At 44.3% G+C, this 16,511-nt stretch overlaps 1 protein-coding gene across 1 annotated transcript in view; it reads right to left on the bottom strand.

Annotated features, from left to right (window-relative positions):
- The window catches only part of Ppp2cb (protein phosphatase 2 catalytic subunit beta), a 20,968-nt gene extending 4,457 nt beyond the window's left edge, over positions 1-16,511 (bottom strand). Inside the window, exons 1-5 of the mRNA XM_052751990.1 lie at positions 16,349-16,511; positions 4,538-4,747; positions 3,478-3,651; positions 477-566; positions 212-373 (exon numbers count right to left, since the gene is read on the bottom strand). Coding sequence (XP_052607950.1) covers positions 212-373; positions 477-566; positions 3,478-3,651; positions 4,538-4,747; positions 16,349-16,450 — 738 coding nt within the window. The 5' untranslated portion in view covers positions 16,451-16,511. The remainder of the gene's footprint in view (positions 1-211; positions 374-476; positions 567-3,477; positions 3,652-4,537; positions 4,748-16,348) is intronic.

The following is a 16,511-nucleotide window of genomic DNA, read 5'->3' as shown; positions in this document are numbered from 1 at the left end:
GGTACTATTTTCCCAACTTTTACGTCTCAATTTAAAAACTGAATGATAATTTTGCTCTGGGGAGGTAGCAGCTTTCTTACTTCCAAAGGTAAATTCAGATTCCTCCTTCATTTGGTAATGAGGATATATTTCCTACATCCCCAGTCATGAAGCCTTATTATAGATGCACGCACCATGAGATTAAAGGTAATTCTGAAGGAAAAGTACATACTTCCATTACAAGCTGGTGAGCGCGAGACACCAGTGTGAGACCGTTGGCATGGTTAAATGTTTCAGAAATATCTTGTCCAAAGGTGTAGCCAGCACCACGTGGTGAAATACCCCATCCGCCACGGTCATCTGGATCTGACCATAAGAGATCACACATTGGGCCCTGGTCAGGGAGAACAGATATGCATTATGAATTATTAGCAGTTATGCTTAGCCTTACCACTTGTGATTATATTTTTTTGTTAAAACAAAACCGCCAAATTTACCTCATGTGGAACTTCTTGTAAACGATCCAGGGCTCTTATATGATCCAGTGTATCTATGGATGGAGAGAGGCCACCATGGAGGCAGAATATCTGTTTATAAATTGAGAAGAAAAAATATATGTATTTTTATAGTTGCTAAATTAATGAAGAGTAAGTAGTGGTTGTAAATGTTAGCCCTGACAGCTCCCCTCCCCCCACCCTGCTCCTGCTGCCCAAAAAATAGTATAACCTGAAAAACTTGTTAACTGCAGTGCAGAGCAGAGTCAGACCACCACCAGCAGCAGCCTCTACAGTACCGGGGTGCAGGGGCTTCCTTTGCTTCCCTTGTGGTCCTGGGGGTGCGGGGGCCTTCTGCATGCTCTACCACTGAGCGGTGCAGCCGCCTCGCCCTCGCCCCACAGGCGTTCTAGTCAGTGCTGTTGATAAATAGGATCTTCACCCTCCTCATCAGTCACTGTTTTCTGCCGAGTACTCCTGATGTATAAAACTGTGTTTCTGTCAAACATCAACATCCTATGATTCCTGTCACTGATTACAATAGGTTTTTGGTTTTCCTGAGATTTACTGAGTACATTACCACACTGGCAGGTTATTTTCTATACAGTCTGCCATCTTCAATTACTTTTGATGTGTGTGTGTGATGTGTGTAGGGACACATAGAGGGGAAGGGACAACTTTTGGGAGTTTGCTCTCTCCTTACGCTGTACTCACTGAGTCATTTCTCCTGCACACTCCTCTTCCTGTTAACTGTATGCAGTATGCACACATATGCAGGTCTACATGTTAGTGGGTGCACACGTATGTGCAAGACCCAAGGTCGGTATTGCATGTCTTCCTTATCACTCTCCATTCCTGGGGCAGGGACTTGAAGCCAGAGCCTGCTTATCTGGCTAGGCAGCTAGCTGGCTCTGGGAATGCCATCACTGGGAGAGGTCCCAGGTGGGCACCGTGCCCTCCCTGGGTGCTGCGATCTGAGCTCAGTCTTCGTGCTTGCCAAACAAGTACTTCATCTGTCTATACACTAGAAGAACATGTTTACCCCCGGGCCACCTCCCCAGTAGCCTGCAGTTCCTCTTACTATGGGCAGTGAACTGCTAGGACTTCGTACATAAAACGACAAGTTTTTAGAAACTTTTCTCAGGACTATCCTCTGAAGACTGAATCAAAGAGAATAATGAACATTTTAGTGAACAGTTTCTTATTTATTGACTGACAGGGTCATGCTATGTATGTAGCCCAGGCTAGCTTAGAATTCATCAATTCTGCCTGAAGCTCTTGGATGCTAGGGTTATAGGTCTGTCTACATGACTGTATCCAGCCCTCTCCCTAATACAGCATAGTCAGTGTAAAATTAAAAAAAAATCCACCATTATGTATATAAATCCATCATATATATATCCTAAGCTTGTCATTCCCAGGACTCTGACTCTGTATACCTATTTGTTTTTCTACTGGACTTCTGAGGTGTTCATGTCTTCCAGTGATAGTACTTTATAAACGATGACCTGTCACATGGGGTATGTGTGTGCTGGCAAAGACTGAGGAGTTTGAGGAATGCTGGTGGATGTGAGAAATACATTCAGAGCTGTACCAATGTATATTCCAAGTTTCAAAATCAGATACACTATCACTACTATTAACACTATCTTTCTAAAATAGTTTGTTCATTACTTTAAGACTAATAAAGACTATTGCTTGAAAAATTTAAATTTTAATTAAAATTTAACACCTTATAAATTTAGGCTTTCATTAAAGTTAGCAAGTATAGACCAAGGATTGTCATTTTAATTATTGCAGTATCCAAAATCATGGCTGGGAAAATGTGGATTGTTATAATCAAATTTATTCAAACCAGCAAGCCAAAGAGTATCTATTACACCTTCAAGGGCACTGGGCTTTTATCATTTAAAACTGCAGGGTCTTACTGTATGCTTTATATATGAATTTGAATCAGCTCACCAGGAAGCCTCTAAACACTGAACCAGGAAACCTGTATAATGTCTTATACATGCCTCAATACGGTGGAAACAGACTACCCTTTGATAAACAAGATACACACTATGATACTTGTAGTTACTGTGAAAATACACAGGAATGAAGTTACTAATGAGAACCAGGAGACAGTGTAATATAGACACAATTTCCAAAAACATCTTGTGCTGTGGGATGGTGTGTATGTCAAATGTGTTGCTGATTGGTCAATGAATAAATCACTGATTGGCAGTGGCCAGGCAGGAAGTATAGGCGGGACTAACAGAGAGGAAAATTGAGAGAACAGGAAGCTGGGGGGGGAGACACTGCCAGCCGCCATCAGGACAAGGAAGATGTAAAGTACCGGTAAGCCACAAGCCACGTGGCAAGGTATAGATTAATAGAAATGGATTAATTTAAGCTGTAAGAACAGTTAGCAAGAAGCCTGCCACGGCCATACAGTTTGTAACCAAAATAAGTCTCTGTGTTTACTTGATCGGGTTTGAGCGGCTTGGGACTGGCGGGTGAGAGAGATTTGCCCTGACTGTGGGCCAGGCAGAAAAACTCTAGCAACAATCTTGTGTTACTAATTCCTATATACACCCAAAGACCGGCATTTATTTACACTAGCCTAACACTGGCACATATCTTCTTTGGCCAGAAGACTTCCAGGCCAGGGAAAGAAAGCAGGGCTTGGTGTCCCAGCAACTTGGGAGCCTAAGGCAAGAGAATTACACTATTAAGCTATGCTGGGTTCAGTGAGTCTGAGACTGGGCAGCTTAGCAAGACCACCTCCAAAACACGCATATGCCCTCCCCACCCCACCCCCCAAAACCAGACTAACCAAACCACGGGGATGTGGCTCAGTGGCAGGGCACTTGCCTAGCATTCACCAGACACTGGGCCCCCAGGTTCAACCCAAAGTCAGAAACTTAAACATAACTTGTAAATATAGATCCCGAGTTCCTAATAGTAGATATTTCCCCACGTTTAACCTCCTTCTCTAAGACACAGTTACACCCATACACACCTGTCCATCTACTAAAGCTGTAAGTGGAAGATAATCAAAGAGATCTGTAAAGTATTTCCAGACGTTGGCATTTCCATACTTTCGTAGACATTCATCGTAAAAGCCATACACTTGGGTGATCTGTCGGCTTTCATGATTTCCTCGCAATATTGTAATGCGCTCTGGATAGCGCACCTGAAAGAAAAGGAAAAGAAACTTGTGGTACAATCATATCTCACCAGTATTGTTAGTTTTAACCTCAAATTCATTTCTCTAAATAGTTCTTTTGTCTATTTGTAAATTAACTTAAATTTAAGTACATAAATGAAACAAATGGATTTTATGCTTAGACTTGGGTCCCTACTATAGACATCTATCTCATTATGAACATGAAAATTCTCTGAAATCCAAAACTCCCAAGCATTTGTTGAGTCTGGGCAGGAGGCACATGGAGGAAGTGGCTAGAGTAATCTTGTGTGGAACTGGATAAAGAAAGAATGCAAAGTCCAGAGCAATGAATAAAAATATTCTGCGGTGAGAAGTTTTTGCTATGATCTACAAGCAGGTAAATTAAGAGCAGACTACAAAGGAGAGCCACAGAGTTTAATGAGTTCGACTCTACTAAGGAATTAACGAAGACTTTGGGAACAGGGGAACACAAGACAGAACACAGAGGAGCTGAAGGAGATTTCATCTGGCAGAACAAGCAGGCGGAGGAAAGGATCAGCTTCCCGAGGCTCAAGTGGAAAGCACTGGAGTGCAGGGCAGGGAGAACAGGAAGTCAAGAACAATGGACTTTTCATGGCATGGATTACAGACTTGATTAATGATTCCACCTGAAGGGAGTAAGTACTTAAATCAAATATAATTCACGGAGTTCAGTTATGGATGACCCAAATGAGTTATACATTTCTCTGAAGTGATGCAAGTTTAATGCATTGATTTTTATCTCTCTTTAAAAGATGCAAAGCCAACTATTATTTCAGCTAAACAGACCAGAAATTAAACAGAGGACACATGCAACACTAACATTCTTGCCTTTGACCTAATTTGAAGCTACTCCTTTAATGCTTACTCATACCTTTAATGCTACAAGAAGAGTCACAGTCTCCACAGAATAATAACCTCTGTCTACGTAGTCACCCATGAATAGATAGTTTGTATCTGGTGATTTTCCACCAATTCTGAAGAGTTCCATAAGGTCATGGAATTGGCCATGCACATCTCCACAGACAGTAACAGGACAGCGAACCTCTTGTACATTTGATTCTTTTGTTAAAATTTCCTTGGCCTGTTGGAAAAGGAAAACCAACAATTAAAAAGATTCAGTTACAAATTTAACAGCATTTCTTACTTATTGAAAGAAAATCTGGGGAAAATCACTTGGAAGCATACCTTATAAAAATAAAATAACCCAGCCGGGCGGTGGTGGCACATGCCTTTAATCCCAGCACTCGGGAGGCAGCGGCAGGCGGATCTCTGTGAGTTCAAGGCCAGCCTGGTCTATAGAGTGAGTTCCAGGACAGCCAGAGCTACAAACCCCCACAAAGAGACCTCCCCGCCCTCCACTCATGGCTACAACAGCAAAGACAGGCAATGACACGTCTATAAGGATGCAGACGACTCGGATCCCTGACGTTATGCTGGTAGGAATCGAAATGAAAGTGTCTCAATTATCCATGCAGCATTATTCTTGTGCTTAAAAGATTTATTTTTACTTTTTATTTATTTGTGTCTAGAAACCAGAGGAGGCATCAGATCCCTTGGACCTGGAGTTACAGGTAGTTGTAAGGTGCCAGACACGAGCACTGGGAACTGAACTCGGGTCCTCTGGAGATACAGCAAGGGTTAATAGGCAAAAAAGTACGAAGTTCTCAAATGCCCATTAAGTCATGAATTGATATAACATAGCATACTCAACCAGATTGAGAGCAGTAACCAACCTAAAAAACAACAACAGCAGGCTGGAGAGATGGCTCAGAGGTTAAGAGCACTGGCTGCTCTTCCAGAGGTCCTGAGTTCAATTCCCAGCAACCACATGGAGGCTCATAACCATCTGTAATGAGATCTGTGCCCTCTTCTGGTGGGCAGGCATACATGCAGACAGAACACTGTATACATAATAAAATAAACCTTTAAAAAAAGATTCATTATATAAAAAAAAAAATCAACAACAAAACCGCACTGGTATGTGCTATGATTCTGACAATACTATGCTTTAAGTCAAAGAAGCCAGAAACAAATGGTCATATGATGCATGACTTCACTTATCCTCGTGTCCAGAAGAGACAGGCAGAAAGCAGACTAAGGCTCCTTAGCACTCAGGACAGTGGAGGATCAGACAGATTCAGAAACAACAGCTGAGGGTGGGGGGCTTCAGAGGGTAACGAAAAGCTCCACTTTTGTGTGGGAGCCACATGTATGTGTTCTAGACTAGCCAGGTCTAAACAGCCACGCCTTTAATCCCATCACTCCAGAGGCAGATGCAGGTGGATCTCTTTGAGTGCGAGCCCAGCTTGGTCTACAAGGTGAGTTCCAGGACAGCCAGGGCAGCAGTTACACAGAGAAATCCTGTCTGGAAAAACCAACAAGCCACTCCTAAAAGAAGAAGAAGAAAAAAAAAACCAACCCAAACTAAACTAAACGAAAACCTGTGGTGATATTGTGTCCCCCAATATACTGTGCACCTTAATAAACTTATCTGGGGTCAGAGAACAGAACAGCCACTAGACAGACACAGAGGCCAGAAAATGGTGGCACACACACCTTAATCCTAGCATTCCGAAGGCAGAGATCCATCTGGATCTCTGTGAGTTCAAAGCCACACCAGAAACAGCCAGGCATGGTGACACACGCCTTTAATCCCAGGAAGTGATGGCAGGAAGCAAAAAGGTATATAAGGTGAGAAAATCAGGAAGTAGAGTTGGTTAAGCTTTTAGGCTTTGGAGCAGCACACTTCAGCTGAGATTCATTCTGGATAAGGACACAGAAGCTTCCAGTCTGAGGAAACAGGATCAGCTGAGGAATTGGCGAGATGAGGTGGCCGTGGCTTGTTCTGCTTCTCTGATCTTCCAGTATTCACCCCAATACCTGGCTCCAGGTTTGTTTTTATTAATAAGACCTTTGAGATTCGTGCTACAAGAACATTTATTTCCATGACAAATATGTATCTCACTACTTAGATTCATTTTCCCAAGTTTCATGATGGCTTCTACTGACTTGTGTGTGTTGCTGCTGCTGGATAGAGTCATTACCGTCCTAATGACGTCATGGCCAACCTTACACTACAGGGATGACAGCGTCAGAGCTGTTCCAACATGGTTAATGTGTTACTTATGTTTTGAAGTAACGCTGGTATAAAAATCAAATCTACTGTGTGACCAGATGTATAGAAAGTGTAGCACATGCAATTTCATATACACTATAGCTGTAATATAAGTAACTGTTCATGTACTTTTTTTGTTAGGGTATTCCTGGTGAATTCTGCCCACAGCAACCTTGCATATCTGCATTTCTCATTCCTATGGTAAAATTGCCTAACGATGAACTTCTCAGAACGTAACCTAAGCATTCAAGCAATGGGCGACTATAGTCCATGGTAATTTTTAGTTGACACAATGCGAGGATTTTTAAAGTCAAGTCTAATACTTTCATGTTTTAAGTTCCTTTCCTGTATGTGTGTGTGTGTTGCTAAAGACCCAACCCAGAGTCTCACAAAAAGTACTCAATCTACCAATGAGCCACACCCCAGCCAATATTTCTTAACATCTCATTAAGCTTGAACACACATTTAGTGTTAATTTTGTTACTGTTTAGGTCTAGTTTGATACTCGCAAACTCTCCAGAGATGACACTATTTCTCTTCCTTCATAATCTACTCAGTGTGTGCCGAACAGAGCGCTCACTCAATGTGCTCCAGAGCAGCCTTGGTTTTAGTGAGGAGACCCTTTCCTTAGTTAAATCCTACCTCAAAACAATGACCCACGTAGTCCAGGCTGGCCTAAACTTCATGGAGATGTTTCTGCGCAACCTTCCCAAGTGTTTAGATTATCACCCCAGCTAGGAGACTTTGGAGGAGGGTTTTAGTAGCCTGCCTTTGCCAAGGAAGTTCTTTCCTTTTTAAAAGCATGTATTCCTATTCCCTTTTGTCTGTGTGAGTGTACATGAACGTGTGTGCCTAGAGGCCCGCAGACATGGTCAGATCACGCAGAGCTAATGACAGGTGTCCGTGACTCTGAGCCTGTGACATGGATGCCACTCTGAACTCTGGTTCTCACAATTGTGAGCAAACATCCCTCTAGCCCCAGGAAGCTCTTTCAAGTTACAGTGTAAGTACTCACCTGGCCGTGACCCCCATTATCACCTACTGCCTTACTAACGTGATAAATACTAGTAATTTTCGGTTATTTTTGCATTCATAATGTAAGTTCTATTTGTTCCAAGTTTTAAAATTCAGATCTTTTTTTTTCTTCTTCTTCTTCAGATGGGGGTCTCATGCAGGCAAAGTTAGCCTAAAAATTGCTATGTACCAGATGATCCTCCTGCCTCTACCTCCCAAACACCTGGGTTATATAAACATGTACCTCATGTTCCCTATTTACACAGAGTTGTAGACTGAACCAGGGCTTTGTGCATGCCAGGCAAGCACTCTACCTATTGAGCTACACTGCCAGTTCTGTACGTTTTCAGGAGTAAACGCCTGACTCTTGGGGTCTGATGTGCAGCTCACTGGTAAAACAAGAGCTTAACGTGATCATGGTCCAAAGCATCCTTCAATCCTGGGATTCTCAGTCACCAGAACCACCAGCTCCTACTCTGTTTAAAGCTCTACTGCTCTGGGCTTTCTGGGGGACGTGACAAACTAACCACCAGGTAACACTACACTACCGGAAAAGGGAACTTCTCTTCTAGACACTCACGAAAATAAGCATAGTCTGTCCAGACAATGAAACACTCATTTTTAATAATAATAACTTTTTTTTTTTTTTTTTGGTTTTTCGAGACAGGGTTTCTCTGTGTAGCTTTGCGCCTGTCCTGGAACTCACTTGGTAGCCCAGGCTGGCCTCGAACTCACAGAGATCCGCCTGGCTCTGCCTCCCGAGTGCTGGGATTAAAGGCGTGCGCCACCACCGCCCGGCCTAATAATAATAACTTTTAACTCGAGTTTGACATATGAGTGAAAAAGCCAAGTCACAAAACCACGTGATCATCTGTTTAATACAAAAAAAAGCTTAAAAACCAAACCAAACCGTTGCTGAATATGCTGCAAGAAGGCATCGGACCGGACGGGAACTAGAGTACTTACTTTCTACAGCCAGAAAAACCAGCCCTGCTGTCAAACTGCTGCTGCCCATCACAGACTGCAGTCCTCACAGCTAGTCGGGCAGACAAAGCCCAAGCATTAGTGCATGCTAAGCACAGGAAGCAGTCTAGCAGAGGGCAGTAAGAATGAGAAAAGCAATCAACAGAGGCCTTTCAAGAGCTATACCACTGCTGCGACCCAACTGTCAACTAGAACGGACTAGGAAGTGATTAGTAAGATCATTGCCAGCTACACTCCAACTCACTTTAGCAGAGGATGACCTCACACTCCTTTCTGAGTCCTTGCCTCCACTTCCACAGGGCTGCCTGGCTCACAGCAGGTTCCATTTTCTCTAAAGACTATTAACTCCACACTTCTCTCTAGCAACTCAATATTCTACTGTAGTGATCCACAGTACTGACTCAGGATCCTGCCTGGACAAACAAAACTGCAGCAGTAAGACTAAAAACTGGGAGCTAGGGGTTGGGGATTTAGCTCAGTGGTAGAGCACTTGCCTAGCATGCACAAGGCCCTGGGTTTGGTCCTCAGCTCAAAAAAAAAAAAAAACCCACCCACAAAAACTGGGAGCTAGAGCGATGCCTCGTCGGGCTGAAGCACTTGCCTCCAAGCCTGATGATGATTCGATCCCCTGATCACACAGTGGAAAGAGAGAGCTGACACCTCAAAGTTGTCCCCGACCTCTACATGGATGTCACGCTGTGGATGTCATGCTGTGGCATGCACTTTCCACCCAATCAATCAACAGCGGGTTAACAGTTGAAAACCACTGTAAACCAAGTTACTGTACCCTCAGTCTGACCTAAGCCAGTTGGATACACCCAGCTGCCTCCCCTCTTGCTGGTAAAGGATCCAAAGAGCCCAGTTATTCAATATTCCAGACACATGCTCTCCCACTGAGCCACATCCCTACCTCATCCTTTTATTTTGAAGTAGCTCTAAGCAGTGACAACTCTTCCATCAGCAGTGATCTGTGTACAGTGCTCTAAATTTTTTAGGCCGATTTTGACTGGAGAGCTAGCCTCTTATTTCTGCAAGAGTCTTTTCATTCAAATCTTCCAACAAAAGCTGCTGAGATGAGGCCAGTGGCTCCCCGGGAGAGTGGAACTGATTCTTTCCCTCAATTGGCCCGTGATTAGTTAGAAAGAAAGGAAGCAAAGGCTCTCTACCCAGTGCTAATGTATGCATGACCTAAGGTCTTCATACCTGTTGGATGAGGTATCTAGGGGCCTGTGTCTCTAAAGCATCAACTCCTATCTTTCCCATGTATAATGTAAAAACAACCGGTTTTGTTTTTTTTCTTCCCCCAACTGAATTGCTCTGAGGGTTGATTCTTAGCTGTGTAATAAAATATGTTCTCATTACCACATTACTGAAAGTGCTTGTGAGGGTTAGTGCGCGTGCACACCGTTAACTGAGGGTTTATTCTAACTTAACAAGTCAGGTAGGCAGTCCTAAACTGATGCAGTTATTCAATCTAGTAAAAACACTGGAGAATTATAGTACAAACACCTGAGAATTATGCATGGACTCCTAACGTATGCACAAAAAGTCATCAGCAGTTCTAAGAATGTAATTCTCCAGTTTTTCCTATGATGTAGCAACAGAAATTTGATTATTTCTGGGACACAGATAAGACTAAATTTAACGCTGTAGTGTAGACTGTGGTTTAAGACCACAGTTGGGGCCAGGTGGTGGTGGCGCACGCTTTTAATCCCAGCACTTGGGAGGCAGAGCCAGGCGGATCTCTTGAGTTTGAAGTCAGCCTGGGCTTCGGAGCAAGCTCCAGGACAGCCAGATAGAGAAACCCTGTCTCCCAAAACCAAAAAGACCACAGTTCGTAGAGATATGACTTGGTAGCCAGAATTACTACTGCAAACACTCTATTCGAGTATGCCAGCCATCCACTGCCTTTTTCATCCATTTAAGAAATAGTCTTGGGTCTACCGTGTATTCAAGTCTGTCACACCCCCTACTGCCAACAGGAGGCCCACTGCCATAGCATTACCCGAAGGCTACGATGCTTCCCCTCTACACACGAAGGAGCTGCTTCAATGTACATCTCTAACTCTGGGCAAATTCACAGAGAGCAAAACGCGGAACAGGCAATCCGCCAAACAGTCTTATATGATGTTCTAACAGTCTACAGCAGCGCTAAAGAGATGGATGGATCAGTGGGGACCTGGGTTCACTTTCCAGCATCTACATGGTGGTTCACAACTGTCTGTATCTCCAGTTCCAGGGGATCCAACGGCCTTTTGTGACCTCTACAGGGACTAGACACATGCATAATACATAGACATACATACAGGCACAACACGCATACACATAAATATAAAATAAATCTAAAAAACAACACATGGTAATGGGAGTTGACCTCTGACTTCACATAGCTATACACACACACACACACACACACACACCAAGCCTCTACATCCAAATAAATTTGTAGAATATTAAAAAAACACGGATGAGAGATTATTATAAATTACAAAAGATACAAACCAAGTCCCTTCCTAGAAAGGGAACAATCTGTACTATACAGACCTCCTTCCTAAGGTTAGTATGACCGCCACCACCAACAGACTTGAAAAGTAATGTTAGGGAAAGGTAACATTTGATTGCTAATAATAATACAAGAAAAAAAAAAAAGGTGTTTTCATATAAGTTACTTGAAACAATTTTTGTTTTTAGATTTATTACTTTATGTTTATGAGTGTTCTGCCTGCATGACTATGCACCACGTGTGCCTGGTACCCAGAAAAGGGCATTGGATCCCCTGGGACTGGAGTTACAGACAGTTATAAGTTGACACATGGGTTTTGGGAATAAACCCTGGTCTCTGCAAGAGCAGTCAGTGCTCTTAACTGCTGAGCCATCTCTCCAGCCCTCATTTAAGTTACTTTCAATAACCTAGACTAGGTTTATATTTCATGACATTTACTTAAGAATGTAAAAGAAAATCAATTCAAAGCAAGTAAAATTTCCTCAACAGGGATGTGAATTTCTTGTGATTCTAACATCATTCTCTTTCTGGTAGTTGGTTTCATTTACCAAGCCCATCAGACTGTCTCAATGATGGACAATCTAGTCTGTTTGATCCCTGGTACTACAAAGCCTACCCGTAGCAATACTACCCAAAACAAAGGACAAAAACTAAGTGAAGACTTAAGCAAAAGTTACACGCTGCATATAAAACTATTCAACGAAAACAAATTTTATAATGTAAATATTGTTATCTACCTAGATATATTTTACACATCACATACAGAGTCAAGCAATCACCTGATTTTACAAAGTCCACTTTCTAGTCACTAGTTTGTGCTGCTCTCATGTTAATTTCTTTACCTGCCAGTTTAAGGACAGTGGCTTAGATGGGCTGGAAAATGCTGATCTGCTCAGTCAGCACACTGCAGCTTAACTACATAGTCCACGGTGACCATGCCATTCTTTGGTGTAGTCAGAAACATTTTCTACATCTCTGCAGTTCAGACCCTGTTCAAATACAACTTTGAACTAAATTCACCACGGGGCACAGTGTCTCACACCTGTCCTCTCTGTGCTCAGGGAGGCAGAAGCAGGTGGAGTTCCCAAAGTCTGAGGTCAACCACAGCAAGTTTCAGGCCAGCCAGAGCTATGGAGTGAGACCCTGACCCCAGTAAAAAACCCAAGTAAAATGAGCATACCAGTTCCGTCTTTCCGTTTTGTCTTTTTTGTTTCTGGAGACGGTTTCACTATGCAGCCACTTAGGGGTTTTGGCACTAAAACCACCTCTGTTTTTTGGTTGGGAGACAAGGTTGGTTTCATGTAGCCTGGCTATCTTGGAACTCTTTACAGAGACCAAGCTGACCTCTGCCTCTAGAGTGCTGGAATTAAAGGTGTGAGCACCACACTCAGTTAAAACCACTTTAATTTTTGTTTAGAGTTGTATGCAGAGAGTAACCAATTATCTCAATTCACATGTTCTATGTCCATGAGGATCTAACCTTTGGTGACACAATTCTGCTTCAGAAGTCAAGTGTATGCTCTTTCCCAATGTGGACTTAATCTTAAATGTGTGCTTATGCTAAGGCTTTGGAGCCAAAGCCATGAAACAGAACCATCAATTCAAAGTAGAATTCACACGGATTTCTTCTGTTTTGGTTGTGAGCCTAGCCTCTAACGGTGGAGCATTTCTCCAGCCCTACTAGAACTTCCACGGATTTCTACACTAGTCTCAGGTTTTCTGATTAAGGATTAACACAGGAAGCAGCCCCCCCCCCCCATTATCATCACAAACATTCTTCAGTTATAAAATAAAGCTTAACAGGTCAAAAATATTTTTTTTTACTCTTCCCAAGACGAGAGTTAAATATAGTTCTAGTCACAGAACGTTCTGGACAGAGCAGAGCAGCTCCCCTGCACGCCATCTAAAAGTGCTGTGCACACTGCCGTCCAGAAGCGGTATGTGTGCCCACAGAAGAGTCCAGTTAGCTTCACAGTCTGGACTGCTACTTTAGGTGAGCATGGTGACTCTGTCGTCTCAGAGACAAGCCTCACTATTTTACAGCGACAGAAATGAACTTCAGAGGCAGACGTGTCTTTTGTGCCCCCCCACTGACAGCTACTCACCCACGGACACTAAGATGAGTCTTACCACCACCGCCCCAGTACAGGCCTCTACAGGCTTTACAGGACCACTCTGATCTCGACTTCAGCTGCTTCAGTTTCAGGCAAGCTGAATTCGGATAGGAATTTAATTTCTAGGGGAACACATCTTACACAACGTCACTTTCTACAAAACATCTAAAATGCACATCATTAAAATACTTGGTGGGCTAAGCATGGTGGTGCACACCTTTATTCCCAGCACCCAGGAGGCAGGGGCAGGCAGAGTTTGAGGTCAGCCTGGTCTACATAAGAATTCCAGGGCAGCAGGACTACATACTGAGACCCGCTCTTTATAAAAACTTATTAACTTTTAGTCTGAGAAATTGCTCAGCAGGTAGAGGTGCGTGATGCCCAAACCTGAGACTCCAATTTGATCCTCAGAACTCATATAAAGTGTAAGGAGAGGACCTTCTCTACAAAGTTGTTCTCTGATAACCCCCCACCCTGCCATGTGCACTCACAAACACATCATACATACACACACACAGGAAAAAGAAATTAAAAACGACAAACCTAGAAAACTAGCCAAAGGAATTTTACACACACACACACACACACACACACACACACACACACACACACACACAGGTGATCTGTATAATGTTTGACTTCTGTTACATCCTGCCTACATTGCATTCTTGCTCTGGAAGGGCAGAGTATTCATGAGACCAACTGGGAAGTAAAGCTGCTTAGTTTACAACATTGCCGTAAACCCCGGTAATTTGGGTGCTGAAGATGAAGGGAAATACACCAAGCTTTGGTTAGGGCCACTAGACACAAAATCTCCTTTGAAGTACAATCACCAGACGCCTCATTAACATATATTATCACATCTTTCCCAAAGCCAGGGGAGTGACATCTGAAAGGAGATGAAAAACTTAGGTATCCTCTCCCACGCTCTTAGCGTTGTCTGAGTGCTCTCTCCCTGTCAGGACTGTTTGAGGAGCCTCTTGATAGCTTCCATTCACAAGATTGTTAAGTGTCATCCCTGCCTCAGATAAGGCATGAGAAGTGCAGGAACCGGAAGCTAGCAAGCTGTGGAGCAGAGCTGAATTCTGATAGGCTGAACTTAAACAGGGGACGGCCAGATGGCCCAGCAGGTAAGAACCTGGACTGTTCTTACAGAGGACCAGGATTGGGTGAGTTCCCAAGACCCCGCCCGCCATCAGGCAGCTCACTGCCAGCCAGTTCCAGGGGATCTGACGCCTCTGGCTTCCTAAGGCATCAGCACTTAGCACACAGACATATAATTAAAAATTAATAAATATTTAAACCTATTACAAAATGGGGACACACACACACCCCAGAAATGCTGGAAGAGGTCTGTGAAGCCAACTATTTTTCCCACCAGCAACTCCATCCTATGGGTCAGAGGACCAAGTGATGGGTGACACTCTGTGAATTAGCGGAGATATGCAAAGAAAACCCACTCGCTCACAGCCTAAGGTGTCAGCTTAAATACACGGATGGTGCTATGAACTGGTAACCCAGTTTATTGAGAAGCTGAAGTTAAAAAAGAAAAAAAAAATCTTTTTTAACAGATCCAGAAAGCTTCCTGAGAGTTTAAGACTCAAGCGTGATACTTCCCGGCAGCGGGACAACCTTCTGCAAGGAGGTACCCTAAAATTATCAGACTGTCATAGGCACACACTGGACTGACTCAGCCGCCTCTTGGTTGGCACCTCCAGTTTTGGATGTCTGGATTACAGTAAGGCCGACTGACTCAGCCAATTTCCAAACTGGACAGTTCAGTGATGCTCGAGCTTGAGAGAGATCATCTAAAGGGTTAATTTTGAGGACTTATGAAATTACAGGTTATCACACAAAAAAAATAAAAACTTAACTGAGGCTAGAGGCAAAACAGTTTCACTGGCGGAAACACTATTTTCTTCACGGTTCTATTTGAAGAAAGAAAGTCTCTTGTGCTAAGTAGTTACTCAATATACAAAGGCCTTGGACAACATCAAACTCCTGAAAAACACACCACGGGCTATTACCCCCCACCCTTAAGAGGAGAGTGCTCACAAATAAGACAGACAAAATCCCTTGGTAGTATCCCGGCTTCTAAGAAAAATATAGATTACGGCTTGAAAATAACTATCTCCTTTACTCTTTCGTGGGGCTTTTTAACAGGAAAATACAGGGAAGCAATTTAGTCCGTAATATAAAGGAGGAATGAAAAAATAAGACCTTAAAAATCTCAGCGGTTAATTAATCAATGGATACGGATTTCTGAAAGGTAAGAAAACACGATCAAGAAGGGTTTACCCAATCAATCCATCACCTGCAAGCTCTGGGGGATTGGGAGGGGAGGGGGAGGCGGACACACGCGGTAAAAATGGAAGTAACTTTCTGTCATGTGGCGGCTTATAAACAGGACACCTCCCAGTTATATCTTGGTGCCAGGAAACCCGGTTTCCAAACGCAACACCTGCTGCCTTCTTCCTGAAAAAGAAACCATCCCTCTCCCAAGAGCCACTCAGCACCCAGACCAGCCGCCACCACCACCACCGCCGCCACCGCCGCCGCCACCTGCCTCCACCCAAGCCAGCCGGGGCTGGATTCAGGTCCGCCTGCCATCACGCCCCTTACCTCGTCTGCAAACAAAAGCTTTCACGCACCCCGTGGTGTGCGAAGGAACCCCCCCCCCCCCCCACCCACCCACCCACCCCCCGTTCACCCGCGAACAACCCCACGCTAACCAAGTCTCCGTGTTAACGACTTTCAGGAGTGTTGTCCGTGTATTTGGGGGGTGGGGTGGTCCCCGCACCCCCTCCCGCCCTCCAGGCGCCCCGGGGGGCCTCCTCCTCCCCCACCTCCTCCTCCTCCTCCTCCTCCCCCACCTCCTCCTCCCCCTCCTCCTCCCCCTCCTCCTCCTCCTCCTCCTCCCCCACCTCCTCCGCGGCCGCGGGGGCCGCCTACCTTCTCGCACAGCGTCCGCACTTGGTTCTCGTTCAGCTGCTTACACTCGTTCAGCTGCTCCACCCACTGGTCCAGCTCCTTGGTGAACGCCTTGTCGTCCATGGCGGCGTGCCGCGCGTCCCCGCCGCCGCCGCCGCCGCCTCCCCCGCCGCCGGCCCCCGGC

This window comes from Peromyscus californicus, unplaced genomic scaffold, assembly GCF_007827085.1.
Source record: "Peromyscus californicus insignis strain IS unplaced genomic scaffold, ASM782708v3 Scaffold_23__1_contigs__length_62951481, whole genome shotgun sequence".
Taxonomy (NCBI): Eukaryota; Metazoa; Chordata; class Mammalia; order Rodentia; family Cricetidae; genus Peromyscus; species Peromyscus californicus.
This window is presented reverse-complemented; position numbering and strand designations above follow the sequence as displayed.